Source organism: Symphodus melops, assembly GCF_947650265.1.
Source record: "Symphodus melops genome assembly, chromosome: 1".
NCBI lineage: Eukaryota > Metazoa > Chordata > Actinopteri > Labriformes > Labridae > Symphodus > Symphodus melops.
The window spans coordinates 47720793-47741838 of record NC_136691.1 but is presented as its reverse complement, the minus strand read 5'-3'; the positions used below and the strand labels follow the sequence as shown (position 1 = coordinate 47741838).

At 39.2% G+C, this 21046-nt stretch overlaps 3 protein-coding genes across 4 annotated transcripts; all 3 read left to right on the top strand.

The window, feature by feature from the left end:
- Nucleotides 1–272: 272 nt before the first annotated feature.
- Nucleotides 273–3881, top strand: isca1 (iron-sulfur cluster assembly 1). Its single transcript, XM_079357708.1, has 4 exons — nucleotides 273–378; nucleotides 2122–2175; nucleotides 2733–2838; nucleotides 3017–3881. Exons 1-4 carry the CDS (start codon nucleotides 298–300, stop codon nucleotides 3163–3165), a joined length of 390 nt encoding a protein of 129 aa, XP_079213834.1. The 5' UTR covers nucleotides 273–297; the 3' UTR covers nucleotides 3166–3881.
- Nucleotides 3882–6691: 2810 nt separating this feature from the next.
- Nucleotides 6692–10566, top strand: kiss1rb (KISS1 receptor b). 2 transcript variants are annotated; one of them, XM_079360059.1, is made up of 7 exons: nucleotides 6692–6857; nucleotides 7092–7320; nucleotides 7683–7807; nucleotides 8285–8420; nucleotides 9117–9355; nucleotides 9455–9607; nucleotides 10122–10566. In XM_079360059.1, exons 2-7 carry the CDS (start codon nucleotides 7107–7109, stop codon nucleotides 10356–10358), a joined length of 1104 nt encoding a protein of 367 aa, XP_079216185.1. In that variant the 5' UTR covers nucleotides 6692–6857; nucleotides 7092–7106; the 3' UTR covers nucleotides 10359–10566. The 2 variants fall into 2 exon arrangements, with proteins under 2 accessions (XP_079216185.1, XP_079216184.1); XM_079360058.1 differs by having other exon boundaries at nucleotides 7080–7320.
- Nucleotides 10567–12057: 1491 nt separating this feature from the next.
- On the top strand, nucleotides 12058–19029 carry psat1 (phosphoserine aminotransferase 1). Its single transcript, XM_079350758.1, has 9 exons — nucleotides 12058–12277; nucleotides 13761–13824; nucleotides 14005–14074; nucleotides 15199–15404; nucleotides 16792–16964; nucleotides 17313–17482; nucleotides 17708–17836; nucleotides 18146–18283; nucleotides 18453–19029. Exons 1-9 carry the CDS (start codon nucleotides 12221–12223, stop codon nucleotides 18553–18555), a joined length of 1110 nt encoding a protein of 369 aa, XP_079206884.1. The 5' UTR covers nucleotides 12058–12220; the 3' UTR covers nucleotides 18556–19029.
- The last annotated feature ends 2017 nt before the right edge of the window (nucleotides 19030–21046 follow it).

The window sequence follows — 21046 nt, the reverse complement described above, 5'->3', positions numbered from 1 at the left end:
AGGGGGATACAAATAAATATATTACAAATAGAGCATAAATTAGCTGTCTTATTTTTGGATTCATAGATGGTTCGCTGGTTTGAATTTACTGTTCCGTATTAGTGCAAGTAAGGTTACGCAACTGAAGCTTGTTTTCATCATCCGCGGTGACCTTTCTGGTGACAATCTGTAAGGCCATTGGTTCCTCCCCCTTTCCGTCAAAATATTAGCCAATCATTGAATTATTTTTTTTATTTAGGGCGGTGGCCGTTTTCGGCGCATGCGCATTTCATTGTTGTGATTTTTTACAGTAGAAACATGTCTGCCTCCGTGGTGCGAGCGACCGTCCGAGCGGTCAGCAAAAGAAAGATACTGCCCACAAGAGCCGCGTTGACCCTGGTAAGTGTGAAACTTTAGTTGTAAACTTTGTGTAAATCAACCCTTTGACCAATAAGTGTACTGTTACCCAGAGTTTATAGTGTTTAAAGCCGATATTGTTATGTAGCTCAAATGTTACGTGATCCAAAGTTAGCTAAGCTCGCTAACCGACGCAGTACAACGACTTCTGTATTTTAAATATCTACTTTTCCGTCACATCACAATCTTTCCCTTTTAGATCAACTTGTATTTAATATGTGACAACGCACGTTTGGTTATACAATGTTTATGCTTGGTGGTAAGAACAGAATGATCCGTCTGTTAAGCCTTTACTTGGTAATGTGTCATCACCCGCCGTGTTTCCTAACCTGACCACAACACTGCACAAACACCTTCTCACTTTCTTTATTGTCAAATAAACATAAACTTTACAGTAAACATAAGAACCACATTTAGTTGCATTTGTTCGTAGGGCAGGATAAAAAAAACAAACATGTATTTACATGAGGTAGGCAGTATTTACAAAATAAGAGATGCAGATATAAAAACAAAAGCTATGTGTGAAATGACTGTACAGATAAATAAATCAAGCTGGACATCTATAAGGCGACGTTGTTGTGTGTCCTATAATACAGTCATAACGTGAACATGCCCCCTTTACTTCTGCTCTTTTAAGTCACGTGTCGACATTAGACATTGAAGAGTACATTTCCCTTTTCCAACTTTTATTTAAAATCATGTCAGTAATCCTTTGTCACCATCTGACACATACATGAAGAATATTGAATTACTTGAGTAGTAATTGAGTGAATTTCCCTCGGGACTGTCATCTTCACATTTACATGATCTCATCTCAGTCTAAGACCCAGTTATGAAGGCTTGTAGTATCCCAACACCTCTCTAAATAACTCTTACTAGTTTTTCATTTAAAGTTAAATCCCATTCCTTCCTTTGACATACTTTATTTGATTGACCTCCAACATTTGTTTTCATGCCAGCTTTCTCTCTCTGCAGCTGTCCAATGAAAATGATGAAATAGTATTTGTAAACTACTCAATGTGATTTTCTTTGACTGTCACTGTCGTTAACTGTCACTGCAGGGCTGTGTTTGTTTGTTTTTTTTAATTAAGGGTGGGATAAGAAACCTTGTGATGGTGGATATCGGCGTGTTACAGTTTGCTTCCAGTGCTGTTACAAGATAATGTGGGTGTAATGTGGTCAGAGCTGATAATGGTTACAAGTTGGTACGTTAAGTAATGGGATGTCCGTCAACACAGAGGCAGCTGAAGACTCTGTGTCACTTACGGTTTTGGTATAAAGTATTTTCTTTACCTGTCAGGGATTAAGAGCAGGTGTGAACATTAATATACCAAAGTTATCATGCACTACACATTATAGAACTTATCAACTTCATGAAATAACTTCTAATAGGATGCCATCCCACTCAAATGAATCTAGGCTTTCAGACAGCGAGGATGTCTCCTTCACTCGGCATAAACAGACACATATCACTTTAAGGGATTAGCAGAATGCAGCTAATCTAGTTAGCCTCAGTTTACCTCATGACCACTTTGAAGGTACTAGTTAAGTGAATGTTCTAGTCCGTGCAGTATAAAGGTATTACTGTGGGGATAAAAATATCAAAACCATTGTAGAAAGTTCATAGAGCCAGCGTCTTATTCTTCACAGAGCACTGCGTCCACTTGCAGTCAGTCAGTGTACGTCATTTTATTTATCTATTTGTCTTCTGTTCTTTTTATCCAGACTCCGTCAGCTGTGAATAAGATCCAGACGTTGTTGCGGGACAAGCCGGAGTATGTAAGTGATGGAAAACAAAACATTGACTGAAGTCTTTAACATGATATCTTATGAAGCAGGGTGCTGTTTTGTTTACATTACTTTAATTTCAATAACGTATTCCGTTTTGCCTGAACTTAACCTTCACTTTTTGTTGTTAAAAAAAATATTTTTAACCTCTTAGTGCCTGTGTCCACCGGCTGTTTTTTTCCTGAGTGACAGCTTAGCTTTTGTAAGTCTTCGCAGTGTCGGTCAGTCCAAACACTGTGTTAAAAATCGTTCAACTTTTCAGAAGAGGATAGTTAAAGTTTGTGATGCTCTTTTCAGCCAACCAATCATATTGTAGATCAGCCAGGTCCCTGCTCCTTGTAGGATTGGAGGGGTGATAGCAGAGTCATCAGTTTTAATGAGATCATCATTCACACAAAGTAGGAGGGAACGCAACCCTCCGTTTGATGCCTCTCTTGGATATAAAACTTACAGTAAAAAGTAACGACGCAATGTTAGTCATACAGGGGCAAAATTGACAAAGATACACACTAATTGGTCATGACAATGTCTGTGTGTCATTTTTCCAGATTGGTCTAAAAGTGGGAGTGAGAACACGTGGCTGTAATGGACTGACTTACACACTGGACTACACCAAGGAGAGAGAGAAGTCTGATGAGGAAGTGCTGCAGGATGGTAAACTGTTGCAATGTTGTTTTCTTCTTTATCCCAGTTGACTTTTAAAGTCTTTCATCTTTTTCATAATGACTAATGAAAACCTTTGTCTGTATAGTGAAAGTGGTTTATATGTTTTTTTGTACATTTGTTGAAACCTAAGTTGCTCAGTGACAGCTCTACTTTGACTCTGTTGCAGGTGTGAGGGTTTTTATCGAGAAAAAGGCTCAGCTCACCCTTCTGGGAACAGAGATGGACTTTGTGGAGTCGAAGCTGTCAAGTGAATTTGTTTTCAACAATCCAAACATTAAGGGCACGTGTGGCTGTGGAGAAAGCTTCAACATATGAGCGTCATGGAGCACCCTGTGTTCTCCCTGCACCCGTCCTGCTACAGACCCCGTCACATCTACTCTATAAAGACTGAGAAAGGCAGATATGAGGAACTCTTTGAGATGTGAATGTGCCTGTTTTCCACTGCTCTTCCTTGGACCACAAGTATACAAACACGCTGGTTAAAAATAAATGTCAATTGTGATGCTTAGAAGAAGGTTAAATACAGTCAGTGTATTGCCATGATTTTACAATGTAGTGGTTGGCTGCCTACACCTATATATTTGAACATTATTTTCAGAAGTACAGTCAGGTTAAACAATGACTTGAATGCAGGACGAAGTGGATCAAGTAAAGAAAGAAGTAGAGAGGGGTGCGTGATACTATATTGTATTATGCTCTGAATCTAGACAGTACACTATCATCCAGTTATGTTTCAGCCGTATATAAAACAGAAGAGTTTGAGTGTCTTGCTTTCTTAGTTTGTAAAGTATATATTTATCTTTGTGTGTAAATATAAAAAATGTAAATCTAACTTGAACCACAGAAGCGCACAAAAAAACGAAATGCAACAGACATGTATGCCTCACATAAGAGTCCAAGATGTTTATGTGGGCTCTTTTTTTGCTTGGTCAAAGCCAGATCTCTGTATAAAAGACAGCGTGCTCTTAATATTTGTAACTGTGCAATATGTCCATGTACAGATGAGACAATAAATAAAGAAGTAATATTCATTGTGTGGCTGTTTGTTTGTTTTTTGTGTGTTTTTTTCTAAGATCTAGTTTTGGGACTTTAGTCCTCATTGGCAGAGACAGAGTAACACTTCATGCACAGGGTGCAGTCTCACCACTAGGCCATCAGCACCCCAGTGGCTGTTGTTTAACAATAAGCAGTTTGAAGTGACAGACTTTGACCTGTTGTGATTTGGAAGATTACTCATGTTGTCATGGTGATCACATGATGTTTTCATGTGTTACTGTTAAATCAGCCAAAGTCAAACTGATGGCCTGTCACCACTTGTTTTTGGTTGATTTGTTTGTACTCAGGAAGAGGGAGAAGGAGGTGCGGCTATTTTCAACATTACATTTGAATGATCTGTTTTGTTTTTCAGGATTTTGACATTGCTGAAGTAACAATGGTTGTTTTGTATGATTCCTTTGAGGTGCTTTGGGGTCATGGAAGATGAAAACAGCAATGATGGAGGTTCTGACAGCAGAGAGTCTTATGGGCTTAAGGTAGCTGAAAAAGATGCTCAAAGTCATTTTTCAATCTACTTGTGTTTTGTTGTTAAGAGCGATAAGCCCATTGTCATGGTCGCGTTTTAAATTTAAATCTGTAAACTTCAAGAGACAAAGAGCTGTGAAGTGAAAAAAAAAACCTAGGAATGTAAATTAAAAATATAATTATTCTGTTTCAGCACTTTCAGACATGGGGAAAAAAAACAACCCATTCTAACAACAAACAAACATTTCCAAAGGAAGAGAGTTTTGAGGGAATAGAGTGCAAAGAATTGATGGAACCCTGCATGAATTGAATGTTGATGTTTTGCCTGTAGAGCTTATTTTACTCCCTGAAGTAATTACAGTATTAGATGTAGCTCCATGTGACATGTTACTGTTTATGCTTTGCAAATAAGGCCAGTTGCTTGTTTAAAAAACTCTCAACTGGGACATGAACGTTTTTTTTTGTGTCATCATTTATGAATCCACTGAGCAATGTCTCGTAGTATTTCATCCTTGAATTAGTTGTCAGTAATCTCCCCCACAGCTATCTGTTTCTGCTGCCTCTCAGATTTCAGAGTTATTGGAGGCTTTGGCTGAGAGGAAACGACATCCTTCTGATATTACACAAATTGACCCTCGAAATATCTCTGCCACCCTCTCCACCTTAAAGAACACACGTGGGACTTTTAGATCTCGAGCAATGCTTTCTGTTAACACCAGCCAGTTGTCCAAGTCCCTGAAGCTGGATCACCAGAGAGATCGCTTTCCTGCCTCTGTACCTGATCCCGCACCTTCTCCATCCTCAAATACTGTCTTCCTTGCACACCTGGTTAAGAAGTCCAAGGTGCTGCCCTCCTCAGAGTCTGTCTCTTCCATTCAAGATCGGCTTCAGAAAGATGACATACATCCATACATATTGGGTGTGCAGACTTGGACCAAACACAAGTCCGCTGAACCTCGGCCGATCCCAAAAACTTGTGAATAAAAAATCAGTCCTTACATTCAAAAACGTATTATTTCTCTCCTCGTTGAAAGTTAACAGTATAGCAGTTTATATATAGACAGTTTGTAAGATGATACTTCTGAATAACTAAACATACTTATAAAATCACTGCATGATAAAAATAAATAAATAAAATGAGGCCTGTGATAACCATGGATACCAACAAGGATTTTTACTCTGTTGTTTTCTTGTTTTAATGCTGGTCAAATGTTACGTAACCACAATATCACACTCAAGCTTCAGATCACAGCAGTGCTGACATTCAGAACAACATCACTGCCTTTTGTGTGATTTTAGAAGCACAGGTTATGACTTCTCCCTGACTCTTATTGTTGATTCTGGAGGATGGTATCAGGTGTAATCAAACCCAACATTCAGTTGCTGTATTGTACAGGTCATTCATAAAATCTCCAGGAAAGGAAGTTGTGGCTGTTGGTCTTTTTTCCCTCCATGCTGACTAAAGTGGATTCCTCCAGCAGGCAGATCACCTTCGGTTGACAGCACATGTGTTGTATGATGATACAATCATTGAATGACACTTTGAAATGTACCGTAATACACTTTCAGAGGACAGCTTTTTGCAGTTTGAGTTTCTTTTTCTCTTTTCAATTGAAAGAAGATCAAAAAAGATGAGCAATAGTTTTAATTCAGAACCCTCAACCTCTCCTTAGGATATTTTAGCACAGGGCACTGATGCCGTCACATCGAGTCTGATCAGTGGCTCCTTTCTCACATGACCTGTCTCTCTTCTGATTTCCCACTTTATCCACAGGCCTACCTAAATAAAGGCAAATAGCCCCAAAACAAATATTCAAAAAAGAAATAAGTATCTCAGCCTGTCAAGCCAAATCAGCATTAAATTGTCTGTTGCACAAACAAGCATCTCTTTTATTTCAAACGCTACCCTTTCCCTAAACGCCTCATCTTGACAAGCTGTGCAATTGTCAAGATGAGTCACTTTGTGCTTCTCCCCGATGCCATGATGGCTGTAATGAAGCTGTCAAGCTGGAAGGAACGAGAGACCAAGCTGTACTGTCACCACGACCCCCAGCTGTCGGCACACTTCATTTATTTTCTGTATGTAAACTTTTTTATCTTTACTTCTGTTGACTCTGCTCAGATTGATTTAGATGTGTTCCAGCTGTATACTTACAGCTGAGGTTAACATTGGCTGGTTACATTATAAAGATCTACCTGCAGTAATTGTTGCAGGGCACACAGCCCTCGGATAATTACATGTGATGAAGAGGTTTTTTTTCCCCCTGTCTCTCTCTCTCTCTCTCTCTCTCTCTCTCTCTCTCTCCATTTCAAAAAGGCAAACCAACTACTGTTCCCTCACCTCACAATGCCCCCCACCTCACCCCAGTAATGGTGGTCTATAACTGTGCTTTCATCTGAGACCTGCAGAGAACAGAACAGTTGCTGGTCACTGATCAACAGAGACAAAAGCAAAAAGCACATTGAGGAAGCAAACAGGCGCAAAGGTAGGAAAATATTTTTACAGTTATTAGCTTTTCTGTTACTTTTCATTCTTGATGTATCCTGTATGTAGCAAATGACAAAAGCAGCAATAAAATAATTCAAAGAAAATGTTGAATTATGCCCAAATTCAAGAGTTGAAAATGTAAAATGTTTTTATTCAAGTAAGATTTTAATAAAATTGCCTGAGGTACTGTACCTTTCAAATACATCCTAATGTGTTGTAGGATTATTTCCAGCTTTGATTTGTGGTGATGGAATTAGCAGCTGATCCTGGTCCAGACTGTGGCTCTTTATGCAACAAGTCCACCGTCCTGGAGGGCCGGGGGCCACCGGTGTTGGTCGACGCCTGGCTGGTCCCCACTTTCTTCGGCCTCATCATGCTGGTCGGCCTGGTCGGGAACTCTCTGGTCATCCATGTGGTCACCAAACACCAGCAGATGAAGACCGTCACGAACCTTTACATAGGTAACATTTACATTTCATTGGTTCAGTTGTATCTTTTTCAGTGTGCAAGTATAATGTTTTTTTTATCCACACAGATAAGTAAAGTTGGAAATGGGATTCTGTAAACTAGTAATGACATGAGTTCCAGAAAGATTGTTGAGGATATTGTGACTTTTTAAACTAAAACTTACAGATATGTATTAAATACAATTATAAGTAAGCTGGGACATTTTATTTAAAAGATAACTTTAACAACAAAGAGCTTGTTTGTATCGTTTAGGTTTAACAAACCTGCTGATAACTTTTCATTAAAAGAACATTTTTGCACAGCCGTTCAGGGTCTTTCCCTGTTACCTGTTTCTTCACCTGACATCACCTTTCAGTGAACTTGGCTACGACCGATATTTTGTTCCTGGTCTGCTGCGTGCCTTTCACTGCCACTCTGTACCCGCTGCCCAGCTGGATTTTTGGAGAGTTTATGTGCCGATTGGTGAACTACCTTCAGCAAGTAAGATGTATACACACACACACACACACACACACACAAACATCATTATTTGTAAAGACCATAGACTGTAAATTGAATGCCTCTGGTTTTAACCTCTCCTCTGCATGTCATGCACATGTGATTTCTGCATTTGGCAAACAGAGTGTAGCTTATGTATATTCATTACAAAGAGGATCGACAACATAATCAGTCAACAGAATTGTGCACTGCAGTGATTTCTCCCATCAAACTGAATTTAGCAGAACATTGTCTAAAACAGCAATAACCATCACAGAGTAGAAGAAGCATATAAAACTAAGGGTCTTTTAGTTGTTTCTATACTTGCTTAAAGGTTTAAAATATATCAAACAAAGCAAATCAGAGAGGTGTAATAGTGACTAAATGTACCTGACAAACAAATGTGTGTGTGTGTGTGTGTGTGCGTGTGTGCGTGTGTGTGTGTGTGTGTGTGTGTGTGTGTGTGTGTGTGTGTTTCAGGTGACAGCTCAGGCAACATGTATCACTCTGTCAGCCATGAGTGTGGATCGCTGCTATGTGACCCTCTATCCTCTGCAGTCACTCCGACACAGAACCCCACGTATGGCTTTGGCCATCTCTGTGTCTATCTGGATAGGTAAAACACAAATACACACTTCTGTGAAACCTGATATACAAATCAACATGAAGAGAGAGAACAACATATTGCTTTTGTTTAATTTCCAACAAGCCTCCTTCCATGAGTCGCTGTTTAAGACTCTTTGACACGTGAAGCTGCGGGTTTTTCAGACGTGCTTTATTTGTTTGACAAAATGCTCAAACAAGCCTTTCTTTCCACAGTTTACTGTAATTATTTTAACTTAATTTAGTGGAAATATAGTCTTCATTTTTTATACTGGCATACTGGATGAAAAATGCATTTCAGAATTGTCTGTTCTCTTTTTGTGTCTTTCCTTTTCTTTACAGCTTGTTTGGGGTCTTTTTTGCCCTTATTGTTTGAAGAAACTGTAAAGCCTTAGACTTAAATTAGCTTTTAATCATTGCCCACATCTGTTAGCTGGAGTGGTGTGACTTACGTTTTGCTAACAGAATGACTCGAGCTTGGACATTTAAATCGTATATGGCAACCAATAACTAACTTTTTTAACTAACAAGGGGAAGATTTTCCCCTTGCCTGCTGATGTTTACCCCTAAACTAACAAGTTTTAAAATGACCAAGAAATTAGAGGAATTCACAAGAAGTAAAACTAGATATCAAACCTCCCCATTCGCTATGAGAAGATAAGAAGCATAATGCTCAGAGTCAGACTGTAATGTCCCCTGTCCTCCTCAGGAGCCTTGCTGCTGTCAATCCCAGTGGCTGTGTACCAGCGTCTGGAGGATGGATACTGGTTTGGTCCTCAGACTTATTGCACTGAGGTCTTCCCCTCAGCCCATCTCCAGAGAGCCTTCATCATCTACAGCTTCCTCGCTGTGTACCTGCTGCCACTGCTTACCATCACCGCCTGCTATGCATTCATGCTGAAGCGCATGGGGCAACCCAGCGTCAATCCTATCGACAGCAGCTACCAAGTAAGGGAAAGAAAAATAGTTACTGTCACTTTCTTTATCCAGCCAGTAAATTGTTAGAGTTTTCATTCATGGATCATAACAAAGTGTCCCTTTCTCCAGCTGCAGGCTCAGGCAGAGCGAGCAGCAGCAGTGCGTGCAAGGGTCTCCAGGATGGTGGTGATGATGGTGGCTCTGTTCCTCATCTGCTGGGGGCCAATTCAGATCTGCATTCTCCTGCAAGCTTTTGGCCTTCGCAGCTACGTTTTATACAAGGTGAGCTACTCTCTGTGTTTGATAAGATAAGAGTCTCTGTGCTGGTAGAAGGGATGTAGCTGACCATGAGTACATGATTGGATATAAACCGAGATGTTCTGAAATATTTGGACCGAGCACACTTCTTAGAAATGTCACCTTCTTGATTCAATCTACCATAAACTAAACACAAACTGTTGATATTGATATTGGGACTGTACACACACAAAAAGAATCATTCAGATTATTTTTTTACATGACTGTAAATATATTTAGTTCTGCTGAAAACTAGGGTGCTTTAATATGGTATCTGTATAAACTGGTCAGATACTGTATCATGTCAGATCTGAAATATATTAAATTTGTATAAAAATTTGGAAACTTTAATCTTATTTAAGAAGAGATGTGGATCTGTAGTCTCAATGCTAAACTCATTCAGTCAGTTGACGTGACGGTGACGGAAACTGATGCTCTTGCTTCAAAGACGTAGATCTATGTCACTGCTTTATACTGAATAGGTCTTCATTTTCTACAGTTGAAGATTTGGGGTCACTGCATGTCTTACTCCAACTCCTCCATCAACCCTGTGGTGTATGCCTTCATGGGAAACAACTTCAGAAAGGCCTTCAAGCAAGCCTTTCCATCTGTGTTTCTATGGCGCACGAGAGGACGCGTGAGGGTGGGAATCATGGACACAGAGGACGGAGGAGAGATCGATCACCAGGCACCCAAAGGAGAAGCAGAGATGCACTTTCTTTCATCTGAGTCCTAAAGGTCATGCACTGCATTTGGACACTGTGCACATTGTTCATTTATTTATAGTCTGTTTGTTCTGGAGATGACAGTCAGCCAATATATGTGTATAGTACAAATAAACAACACACACGAGGATCACTGTTAGACATGATCTGTTAAAAAGGACAGTCATGTGCCTCTAGTGACATCCACACGCTTCTCAAATACAATTATCTTTGTCACATGGTTTCTGTTAAGCATCGGTTCACTACATCAGTGTACTGAATGTAAAAATGTTGAAGCTCTTATGGTTTTCTTTTTAAAGCAAATAAGTGACTGCATCATATATTGTTATCCACCTTGTTGATTTATTCAAACATTTTATGTAAAAAACAAATCACTGACCATTTAAAACAAAAATCACTGCATGATTTAGGCTCAGTGGTCTCCACTTTGCATATTTTCATAGCACTCAACAATTGATATAAAATTTCACTCAATTTTTACTCATCAGTTGACTGATCTGTAATGGTTATTAGCTATTCGATCCACAGAAAATTATTTGGCACAAATAGTACTTTTTAATTTATAACACACAGACTTGTGCTCAAGATTATTAATCTTGAGCTGATAAACAACTGTGTGATGATGAAAATCCAACAGGTAATGTTTAATTTCTTTGATTGCTTGTAGATTTTCATTCAGGCGACCACAACAGAAGGGTGTAAATAGGTAAACAACAGCCTATTAACAAGTTATCTTATAATTGTATACTGCAGTTTCACCTGTTCAATCCAATAGTCGTTTTCATAGAGTTGTAAAAGGCTGAATTTAGCATGAAGAGTCTTATATTACATTATTACTGAGACATAATAACAAAATAAAAGGCAGTTTGTGTAGAAGTTTTCAGTCCATCAGTTTCAGTCGCGCTCAACTGATTGCGCGCTCCGGTTTATGTGGCGTTATGACCGTGGCACCAATCAGATTAGATCTGCGTCTATATCTACCAATCATAGCAGTTTACTAAACAGACATGTGACATCAGCCAATTAAATGGATGACTGGGAATTTCGGTTTCATGCTGCCTTCGAATCGTACAAAAAATGTGGGAATCAAAACTCAAGGCATTATTGTTCCCTAAAGTCAACTGTAACATTTATTTTTTGAAAATATTCTAACACCGCAGTGTAAAGATTTTACAGAGCACACGTAGGTGTGTGTGTGAAGCTGTTGTCTCTATAGTAATGCTTAATGTTTTACTGTGTGAATTACTTTTAGAATTACTCAGTTTTGTTTTTGGTGGGGTTTTTTTTATTATTAGTGGGCAATAATTCACAATATTTGCTATTATGGGCTATCTAATCCCGAAAACGTCTTTAATACATCAAACATTCAGCCTCTATAACATGAAGTAGCTGAAAAGGACATGTCGCAATGTAAAAAAAAAAGCAAAAAACAATAACACCTTTTTGAAGTTGTTACACAAAAGATATGATAGAAAATGCGCATAATATAGCATCGGTTATGGGATAGCTCAGATTTGGGGAAGATGTATGGGTAATGTCTAAAGGTATTTCGTGTGCTTTAAATATAACTATCTTTAATATGACATTTGCAATTGATTCAACGATATCGATAAGAGAAGCGAAACGCGAGATATTTTCTTTATTTAGCATTATTTCCCAAAAGATATATTTCACGTGTTCAGCTGACAGTTTAAAGATGTACGAGGAGCACCTGAACACAACATCGTCCACCTAGCTTGATTTCTAGCATCCACGCCGAAGAGTGCAGGAGACACGGGCAGCTGCAGAGACGAGGAAGAGGAACATCATCCACATCGCATTGATTCAACCTCAAACACATCTAATATCTCAACACAGAAAAGCCTTTTACACAATGGATCAAAAACAGACCTTTAACTTCGGCGCTGGACCTGCAAAACTCCCCCAAACCGTAAGTATCAGGTACCTATTTAAATATAATGCACATGTGATGTTTATAAAATGAGGAAAGGTTGTAAAAGACAATCACGAAAGGCTACTGCAAACCTACATTTCTCTTAAGTGATGCAAACCTTTAAGTAGTTTTTCTTGCCTGCTGCAATAGCACACTTCATTAACATTATGTAATCTCGATAGTGTTCGTTTATCTTTCAAATCTACCTCAGTTTTTACCATAGCCTTTAAAAATAAGTTTACACATTCACAGAGACGGAGACAGGCCTGCACTTATAAGTGGGTTACTGTCTGTACTTATGTCAGCAGCTCCAACAGGCTGAAAACTGAGCATTGAGTTGCATCAGCCTCATTCATTCCAGCGGAGTTCTGCTCCTTTGTAGATCACTGTAATAATAAACTCAACCTCTAGAGGGCAGAAATACTCAGTGCACGTCAGAGGAATAAATCTCAGCTTTCGATTAAAAAAACCTTTTTATTGTGACCCCCCACCCCCCCCAAACAAACCCTTTTGGTTCCAGTCAACTTTGCTACTTCTGCTTTATTTAGTAACTTTGGTGTGCGTTTAATTATCCTGCAAAAAGTGTCTTATTTTAGCACGTCAAGTTTTGTTATTATTATTTTTTCTATAGCTTTTGCCTATTATCAATACAGGAGCTCATTGGTGACCAAAGACAAAGATTTTTGGTGATCAAGTTTTTTATTGACATCATTCATTCAATAAAGGTATAACATTGATACAGACAGAAACAGATGAAGATGCTCCTCACTGGTATACTGTAAATTCTCCTCCACTCGTCTAAGACTGGCTAAATTGTGTAAGTAAGTATAGGACCATGGTTTAATGTACACTTCTTTAAATTGATACCTGGAAAAAAAGCAAGATCTTGTAGTCTTCTTAGCTCTTGTCAGTTTCTGCTCCATATCTCTCCATGGGACTGAAGACTGAGGGTGAGTCCACACTTTAATGTAGCGCAGCTGATAAGCCATGTGATAGAGTTTTAAAGTGTGGCACAGCCAGACCCCCATTACATGTGGTGTGCTACAGGGTGGAGTAATTGAACCCAGGCTGTTTATTGTTCTATATGTTACTGCGGATTAGAGGGTCAAAGACATTTTAAAGATTACATAATTGTTTCACAGTATGTTGTTGCTGCATTTTTTTTAACTCAAGTAATCATTTTTTTTATTTTGATTACTTTTTTTCTTCCAAACTTCTGGTTCTTTTTTGGCTTAAAACATAATGTTATCGCTCACTAAGATACAGTCATCCTGCACAAAACCATGATGGACCAGAGAAGAAAGAAAACTTGATTTAGTTGAGTTGTAGAAAAATGTCACTGCTGAAGCTGCTGTATCAAAACTGTAAATAAAAACCATTACCCCCTCAAGTATTGACTGCTTGTAGCTAAATCCCATTTTAAACGTTATTATTTCTGATGCTTTAAATAGCTTTTGAAAGAATTTGTGAAATGTTTCAGGTTCTACTTCAAGCACAGAAGGAGCTCCTCAACTACAGCGGCACCACCGGGATCAGTGTTCTTGGTGAGCAGACCTGAACTGCTGTATCATCACGTTACATACATTATGTCAAATCTTCAGCTGGATGTTGGTGTGGTCACAGAAATGATAACTGCTGATCTACTCAAATCAGTGCATTACTGATTCTGCCCTCTCTGCTGCTCCCTGATTAAATCCCAATGTTTCTGACTGTGTTCAAACCAGAGATGAGCCACAGATCCTCAGACTTCAACAAAATCCTCAACAAAACCGAGAGTCTGCTGAGAGAGTTGTTGTAAGTCCTGCCTTTGTTTTCACAAACATGCCTCATTAGTGTATTATTCTCTTTCTCCACTCCTCTTTCCTTTTAGAGCAGTGGTGTCCAAACTTTTTTTCTTGCGGGCCAAAATTGTCGTGTTAGAATCGCTCACGGGCCACAGGGTTTGTTTGTTTGTTTTTTTTAAATATTGGAAGGAACTTTTTGTATTTTGACCTCTTCAAAAAATAATGTAAATACACAATAACTAATTTCAGTGGGAAACTGTTGTGTTCTAATTTTCTGGAAAGAATATTCAGGCTTTTATAGGTCTCCCTCGCTAACATGAAAAAGAAAAAAAGAATGAAATATGGCATCTGATGAGGCCTGGGGCCAAAATCTTCTGCTTCTTCGATTTGAAGTCAAGGGCCACAAAAAATCCACTCAAGGGCCACAAATGGCCCCCGGGCCGCACTTTGGACACCCCTGTTTTAGAGACATGATCACTGTTCTGTCTTTTAATGCAACACCATCATCGCCCTGCAGAACAAGAGAGTTTTTTTTCTTTACCAAACCGGTCCTTAGATCTGTTGGATCTGTGTTCTCTGTGCCTGCCTCTCGTGTTCTCTCTTGTTCACATTTGGTAGAGGCTGGTAGAGGCTTCGGGCTGAAACTTGTTGATGGTTAGGTGTTTTTAGGTCAAGTTGGTGTCTCGCTCTCTACACTTTTATGATTATAAAACTTATCAGGACGAGTTAAAACTTCACATTTGAAAAAAGTCTGGAAACTTGTTTTCCACCGTTTCTCATTTTAAATGTTTTATAATTCAAGTACTTTGAGTTAGTTAGGTGTTTATCATTTATATTCAATGCTGTTAAAGCACACAATGTTGTAGTTTAGAGGCCACAAAACACCTCTGCCTCCATTATTCACCGATAGGACAAGGGCGAAAGTGAAGAGTGTCTGCCAGTTTGAGCCTCAGAGCTCGGAGAGGCTCTATCGCAACTACAAAATGTATTTAAGAAATCATTTCTCTCGAGTGTAGTAAACATCAATAATCTTACAAAATGACCGATGAGTCTGCTCTGCTTGGTGAGAGCTCATCCGGCACATCATGATGACGACGTCCGCAGTGTTTAACGCCACGCCTCTTCTCTTCATAGAAACATCCCAGACAACTACAAGGTGATGTTTCTTCAAGGCGGCGGGTCTGGACAGTTCAGTGCTGTAGCTCTAAACCTTATTGGCCTCAAAGAGGACAGGTGTGCTGACTACCTGGTGACCGGCACATGGTCAGCAAAGGCGGCGAAGGAAGCGGAAAAATACGGGAAAGTCAACGTTGTTCACCCCAAGCTGGATAGTTACACAAGTAAGTGTGTTGGTGAGGGAATGTATAAATAAGCAGGATATTAATGTTCATTGTTATATTCAATACAAGAATGTACAGTGAGGAGGTCAAAGTTCATCGTTTAACAGCCGTCAACTCGTCCAGAGTTAGCCTCTGCTCATAGAAGTTGGTCATTGTCATTCACGCTGCATGAGAGCAGGATTACAATCATGTGGCTGTGTGTCCAGGCGGTTGCATAAGAAAACAAAAGACCTGACAACCAATGAGAGGCTGTGGTATGCGAGCAGCCTCTTCCACACGGTTGCGTCTGATCAGGGTTTAAGCTCGTCTTTTTTTTTCTTCATCTTTTGGAGGCAGTTAGTTTGACACTTTGAAAATGTTGTAAATGATCATTTTAAAAAGGCTTTTCTTGGAACAAAATGTTTAAAACTGAATCTAAATATTTGTCTACTTCTGTATGTCGGCAATGGAGGAAGAATCGTTTCATCTCTAAACAGATCGTAGCCACTGCATGACTTACGACGGTACCAATGACGTGAATGAAAATACAATCATCCCGTACTTTCACTTTTTCATCCAATTAATCAGACGTACTGATGTCCTGTCTCATTGAGACAAAATGAACTGAGGCCACGATGACCGAAAGTCAACACTTCCATGTCTTCTTTCCAAACAGGAATACCAGTGAGAGTCAATCAGGTGGTTTAATTTGTTCATACTTGCTGTTCATCATACCTGATCTCGATGTTTATCACCTTTTTCTTCAAACATTATTTTAAATGTGGAAAGAGAACTACATATTACAGATGAACCCCTCTGAAACACATTTCTGCTATACATTGTTACAACTGTGTTTTTAATTACCTGTACTTGATTTGGCATGAAGAAAAGGAGCTGAGACGAGGCACAGGGTGAGCTGCAAATACAAAGTCTGTCGGCTAGATTCAGGGTGGGATTAATAGTGTAATTCACAATACTATATGATACGTAATATGTTGCCCACAATAAGGATAATATCTCTAATACATCATTCTGCAATAATTGATAATTACAAGACAAATCTGTCTGACACCTTGCATTAGTGGATCTGATTAACTGGATGATATAAAATGCCTCCAAGTGAAGGATGATTGTGTTTTCATTCATGTCATTCGTACCATCGGTGAGAGTCATGCAGTGGGTATGCGGTAAAACAAATCGGCAGAGAATTCTGTGTAGAGATGAAACTTGTCTTCCTTCACAGCAAGTTCATGGTTTTTATGTGTGAAATATCTGGAAGCTGCAAGTTCGCATTCAGCGCAGTTATCTCTGAGGCCAGGAAGACGAATTCATCCTCAGTCTTTCTCCCTGGACTCAGATGTTCAGTGTGCTGAGTCTGGTTTAAACAAGTGTTCTCTTGTTGTTTTAGAAATCCCCGACCCCAGCAGCTGGACCCTGAACCCCTCCGCCTCCTATGTGTACTACTGCTGCAACGAGACGGTTCATGGCGTGGAATTCAACTTCACGCCCGAAACAAACGGCGTGGTCCTCGTCAGCGACATGTCCTCCAACTTCCTCTCCCGACCTGTGGATGTGTCGAAGGTGAGGACAGGAATGAAACGTCAATAATATTTTATATGATATTGGAGATATTTTACATCACAGAAAAAACTTTTTGATTACATACAGAACTTGTCAGCTCCCATGTAACATTCAAATAAAAACATTGATGTATCTACAAGCTGGGTACATTTTTATCTGTTAACATAACATGTCGATGTTATCATACAAACAAGCGTACTAGCATGTTTATGTATCGTGAAGCTCTCAGCAGACTTTAAACCTGACACCATGAAGAGGTTAACCACCTAAGCGTTCAGTTCTTACCCTACAAGACGAGAGCGTGGTCCTCAACAAAACCCTCTTGATGTGTCTTCTTGCTGTGCGTAGTTTGGTTTGATTTACGCCGGGGCTCAGAAGAATGTGGGCTGTGCTGGTGTAACGGTGGTCATCGTAAGAGAGGACTTGTTGGGCCACGCCCTGAAAGAGTGTCCCATCGTCCTGGACTACAAGGTGCAGGCTGAAAATAACTCCCTCTACAACACACCGCCATGTTTCAGGTACAGACTCACCTTTTGTTTTTAACGCCAAAGGCTCCTGCAGCCATCAGTATATCTCTAGCTAGCTTATGTTTTAGAAATTAAACGCAATGCACTTTTTTCATTGATACAAGATGCAATACAATCTTTTATTTTTTTTCAGATATAAAGATAGATAGAAGGAAGCAAACGGTACATGCTGAATGGAGCTGGAGATATTTGATATCCTGTGTTTTGTGTTTGCAGTATCTACATCATGGGTCTGGTTTTGGATTGGATCAAGAACAATGGTGGCAGCGCTGCCATGGAGAGGCTCAACAAGCAGAAGTCCTCCATCATTTATGACATCATAAGTGGTTCTAATGGATTCTATGTGTACGTTTCTTCAACCTTCAGCATGGTTTATGAACAGGCAGGATATCGATGATGAAATGTCATGGAGACTTTTATAGAAGCAACAAGATACTGAAAAAACGTGTTCCCTTATTGAGTGTGAAAAGAAAGCGTACACTGCTCACATTCACTTCTTGTCTTTGAACCCTCTTTTCTTTCTAACTGAAGATAAATCTTTAAAGTGAACCATGTCGGCACTTTTTTTTGAATACTCAACCAGGACAACAACGATGAAGAAATGGGAGTTCCTTATTTTTAAATGTGTCTATAAAACTGTGCCTACCTGTCCAGGTGTCCTGTAGAAGCTGCTTGTCAGAGTCGGATGAATGTCCCATTTCGTGTGGGGAAGAAAGAAGGAGATGACGCCTTGGAAAAGCAGTTTCTGGACGGTGCAGCCAAACGTGGAATGATTTCACTGAAAGGACACAGGTTAGAGTAGTCCAACACATGCTTCCTGTTCTTACTCTAATACTTACCTTATTGACACATTGAATGTGCTATTTGATGATTACTGGCTTCAGAATATTGTAATGAATTGCTATATGTAAGAACTGCCTAACAGAGCTGATCTTCTAAAATGGTTTGTCTCCCCCTGCAGGTCAGTCGGAGGAATTCGTGCATCTCTGTACAACGCTGTAACTCTGGAAGACACTGAGGCCCTGGCAGCCTACATGAGAGAGTTCCTCAAAGAGCACCAGTAAAGGCTGCCGGATAGACCAGCGATTTTGACATGTCTCATGTACAGAGGCTGTTGTCCTCTTTGCAGCAGCCATGGGTTCGAATCCAATGATGGCCCTTTGCTGCATATCATCCCCCACTCTCTCCTGTTGTCTCTACTCAGCTGATCCAATAAAATAAAACACCAATAAAAGAGGCCTTCCTTAAAGTCAGCTGGTGTCACATAGTGTCAGTTCGTAACTTCAAAAGTTTAGGTCTGTGCTTGATGTTGGTGGTGGGTTTTTTTTTTTTGTTTTTGGTTTTTTTAAACAACCTCGCATTGTTCCTGATAATCTTAACCACTGCTCCTGTCAGTAAAACTTACTGAAATCTCTGTTTTGTTGATCTATTATTTTAATTTAGTGGCTCACTAACAGAGCTTTGATGTATATATTGTAGTTATTTCTTAATTTGTGAACTAGATAGATGTACATTCCAATAAAACTAACTTTCCAATATTCACATTTACACGTGTGGTTTCTTATTAAAAATTGCTCTTAAATGCATCATTTTTAATGATGCAACCATTATCAACTCATATCCTGATGTGAAAAAATCTTACTTGTGGGAACAGTGATGAGTTCATGGGTATTCATGATGGACTGTGTTGTTTTATTTGGTTAATACTTTAAAGGTGGACTTCCTGACAAATGTGTTGAAACTGACTTTTTTAGTATTTCTGTGTGCAGACAGCTTTTTGTCTGGTTTGACCAGTTTTAAACACATTGTTCACAGTTTCTTTCTCCAAATACACACGATCCAATGCTGCAGACCAACTGAGAAGTCAGCATCACCTTGATCCCCTGGACATCATAAATACTTACAGAAAATAGTCTCTGTTTAACCAATTCTTTCTTAAATGTATTGTAGCAAGGTGCTCTTCACTACAGAGCATCTGTTTAATCTGTGTATGCAGTTCTTCACTTAAATCATGCATTCGGCTTTGGATGAACTACTGTATCAACCTATGTACGGCTATGAATACTAATTTGAGTTCCACCTGCATTTAAAATAAGTGGCAATAAGTTTGATAACCTAATTCCTTCTGCAGGGGTGTCTTACTGTATGTCTGAAAGTGTCAGTACTAAAAAAGCTTTCCATCAGGATGGGCACGAGAAAAAAAATTAGATTTTTAATTATATATATTTATATCCTGTTTTTTCTTAAATGGTACATCTTAATAATATGCAGCACAGCTACTTTACAAGAACAGTGTGAGTTTAAACAGTCACGTCCTACCTCTTCACTGCGCTGACCGCAGAAACAGCTCAGTATGTAGGAGTGAACAGGTCCGCATAAAACCAGCAGGGTGGCAAGACGGCTTCGTGGTGGGAGAAACATTCCTCCATCTGGATGTCTCGAGGCTGCTTCCCTGCTGCATTCACCCCGCTGAGGCTGCTCTTCTGCTTCAGGAGCGCTGATAGTATCTATCCCTGATCTTTGACCTCCCTCAAGGGGAAGTAGCACAGACAGGAGGAGGCAAAGTAAGAATATCAATACAGGGATCAGTGTATAGTAGACGTCCAGGCTGCCGATACAAAACAGAAATGTAGGTTCAGAATTACTTAAAGATTTCATGAGGCTGTTATAGACTGTGTGGTGATAGTTTGACTCAAAACAATTTGAAAAGACTGAATTTGAAAATTGGAAAGTTTTAGGTGCCAAAAGCATTTACTTCACAATTGGCCTTGGAGAACTGTGTATGTGAACAACGATATTTTAATTTGCTGAAATTCCCGTTCATTTCCACTCAAAGAAGATGTTACCAAGTCAAACATTGCAGTGAAGTGTAATTGTTTTACTTTCAGAAGCTTTTCGTATTTAACCTTCTGTCTGGTAATGATTCAAACAACATGCAATGATGTAACTTAGATTAAAGAGTGAGGCTGTGGTACACAAACTGTGTAGATGTTGATAGATAGATAGATAGATAGATAGATAGATAGATAGATAGATAGATAGATAGATAGATAGATAGATAGATAGATAGATAGATAGATAGATAGATACTTTATTGATCCCGAGGGAAATTCAAGAATTGTCATATTCTTGAATTCAAAGTTCAAAGTGTTTGCAAAACACAGTCAGTTCAAACTGCAAAGCTGCCTCTTTGAAAAACAACACGTTCATAAAGATGGTTATTCACTTACCATGATTCAATTTTACCTAAAAACAACAATTAGAAAATGAAGCTCCATCAAATAAGAGCCAATAAATACCTCAAATACCACTCACACTGGAATTAAAAAATATCCAGTTATTATAGAACAAAATAAGAAGTCAGACACTCATGATCACATATCATTCTACCTTTGTGTGAAAGATGCTTAGTTTAAAGTGACCTCTAGGTGGGAGTGTTCATCAAGAAAGTTACGTTTGCAAAATGTAAACGTGATCACACCGGGGTCTGACTGCTTTAATAGTAAAGTCTTCTGTCACCAACCATGTTTAATGAAGCTTTTTTTGCTGTAAAGT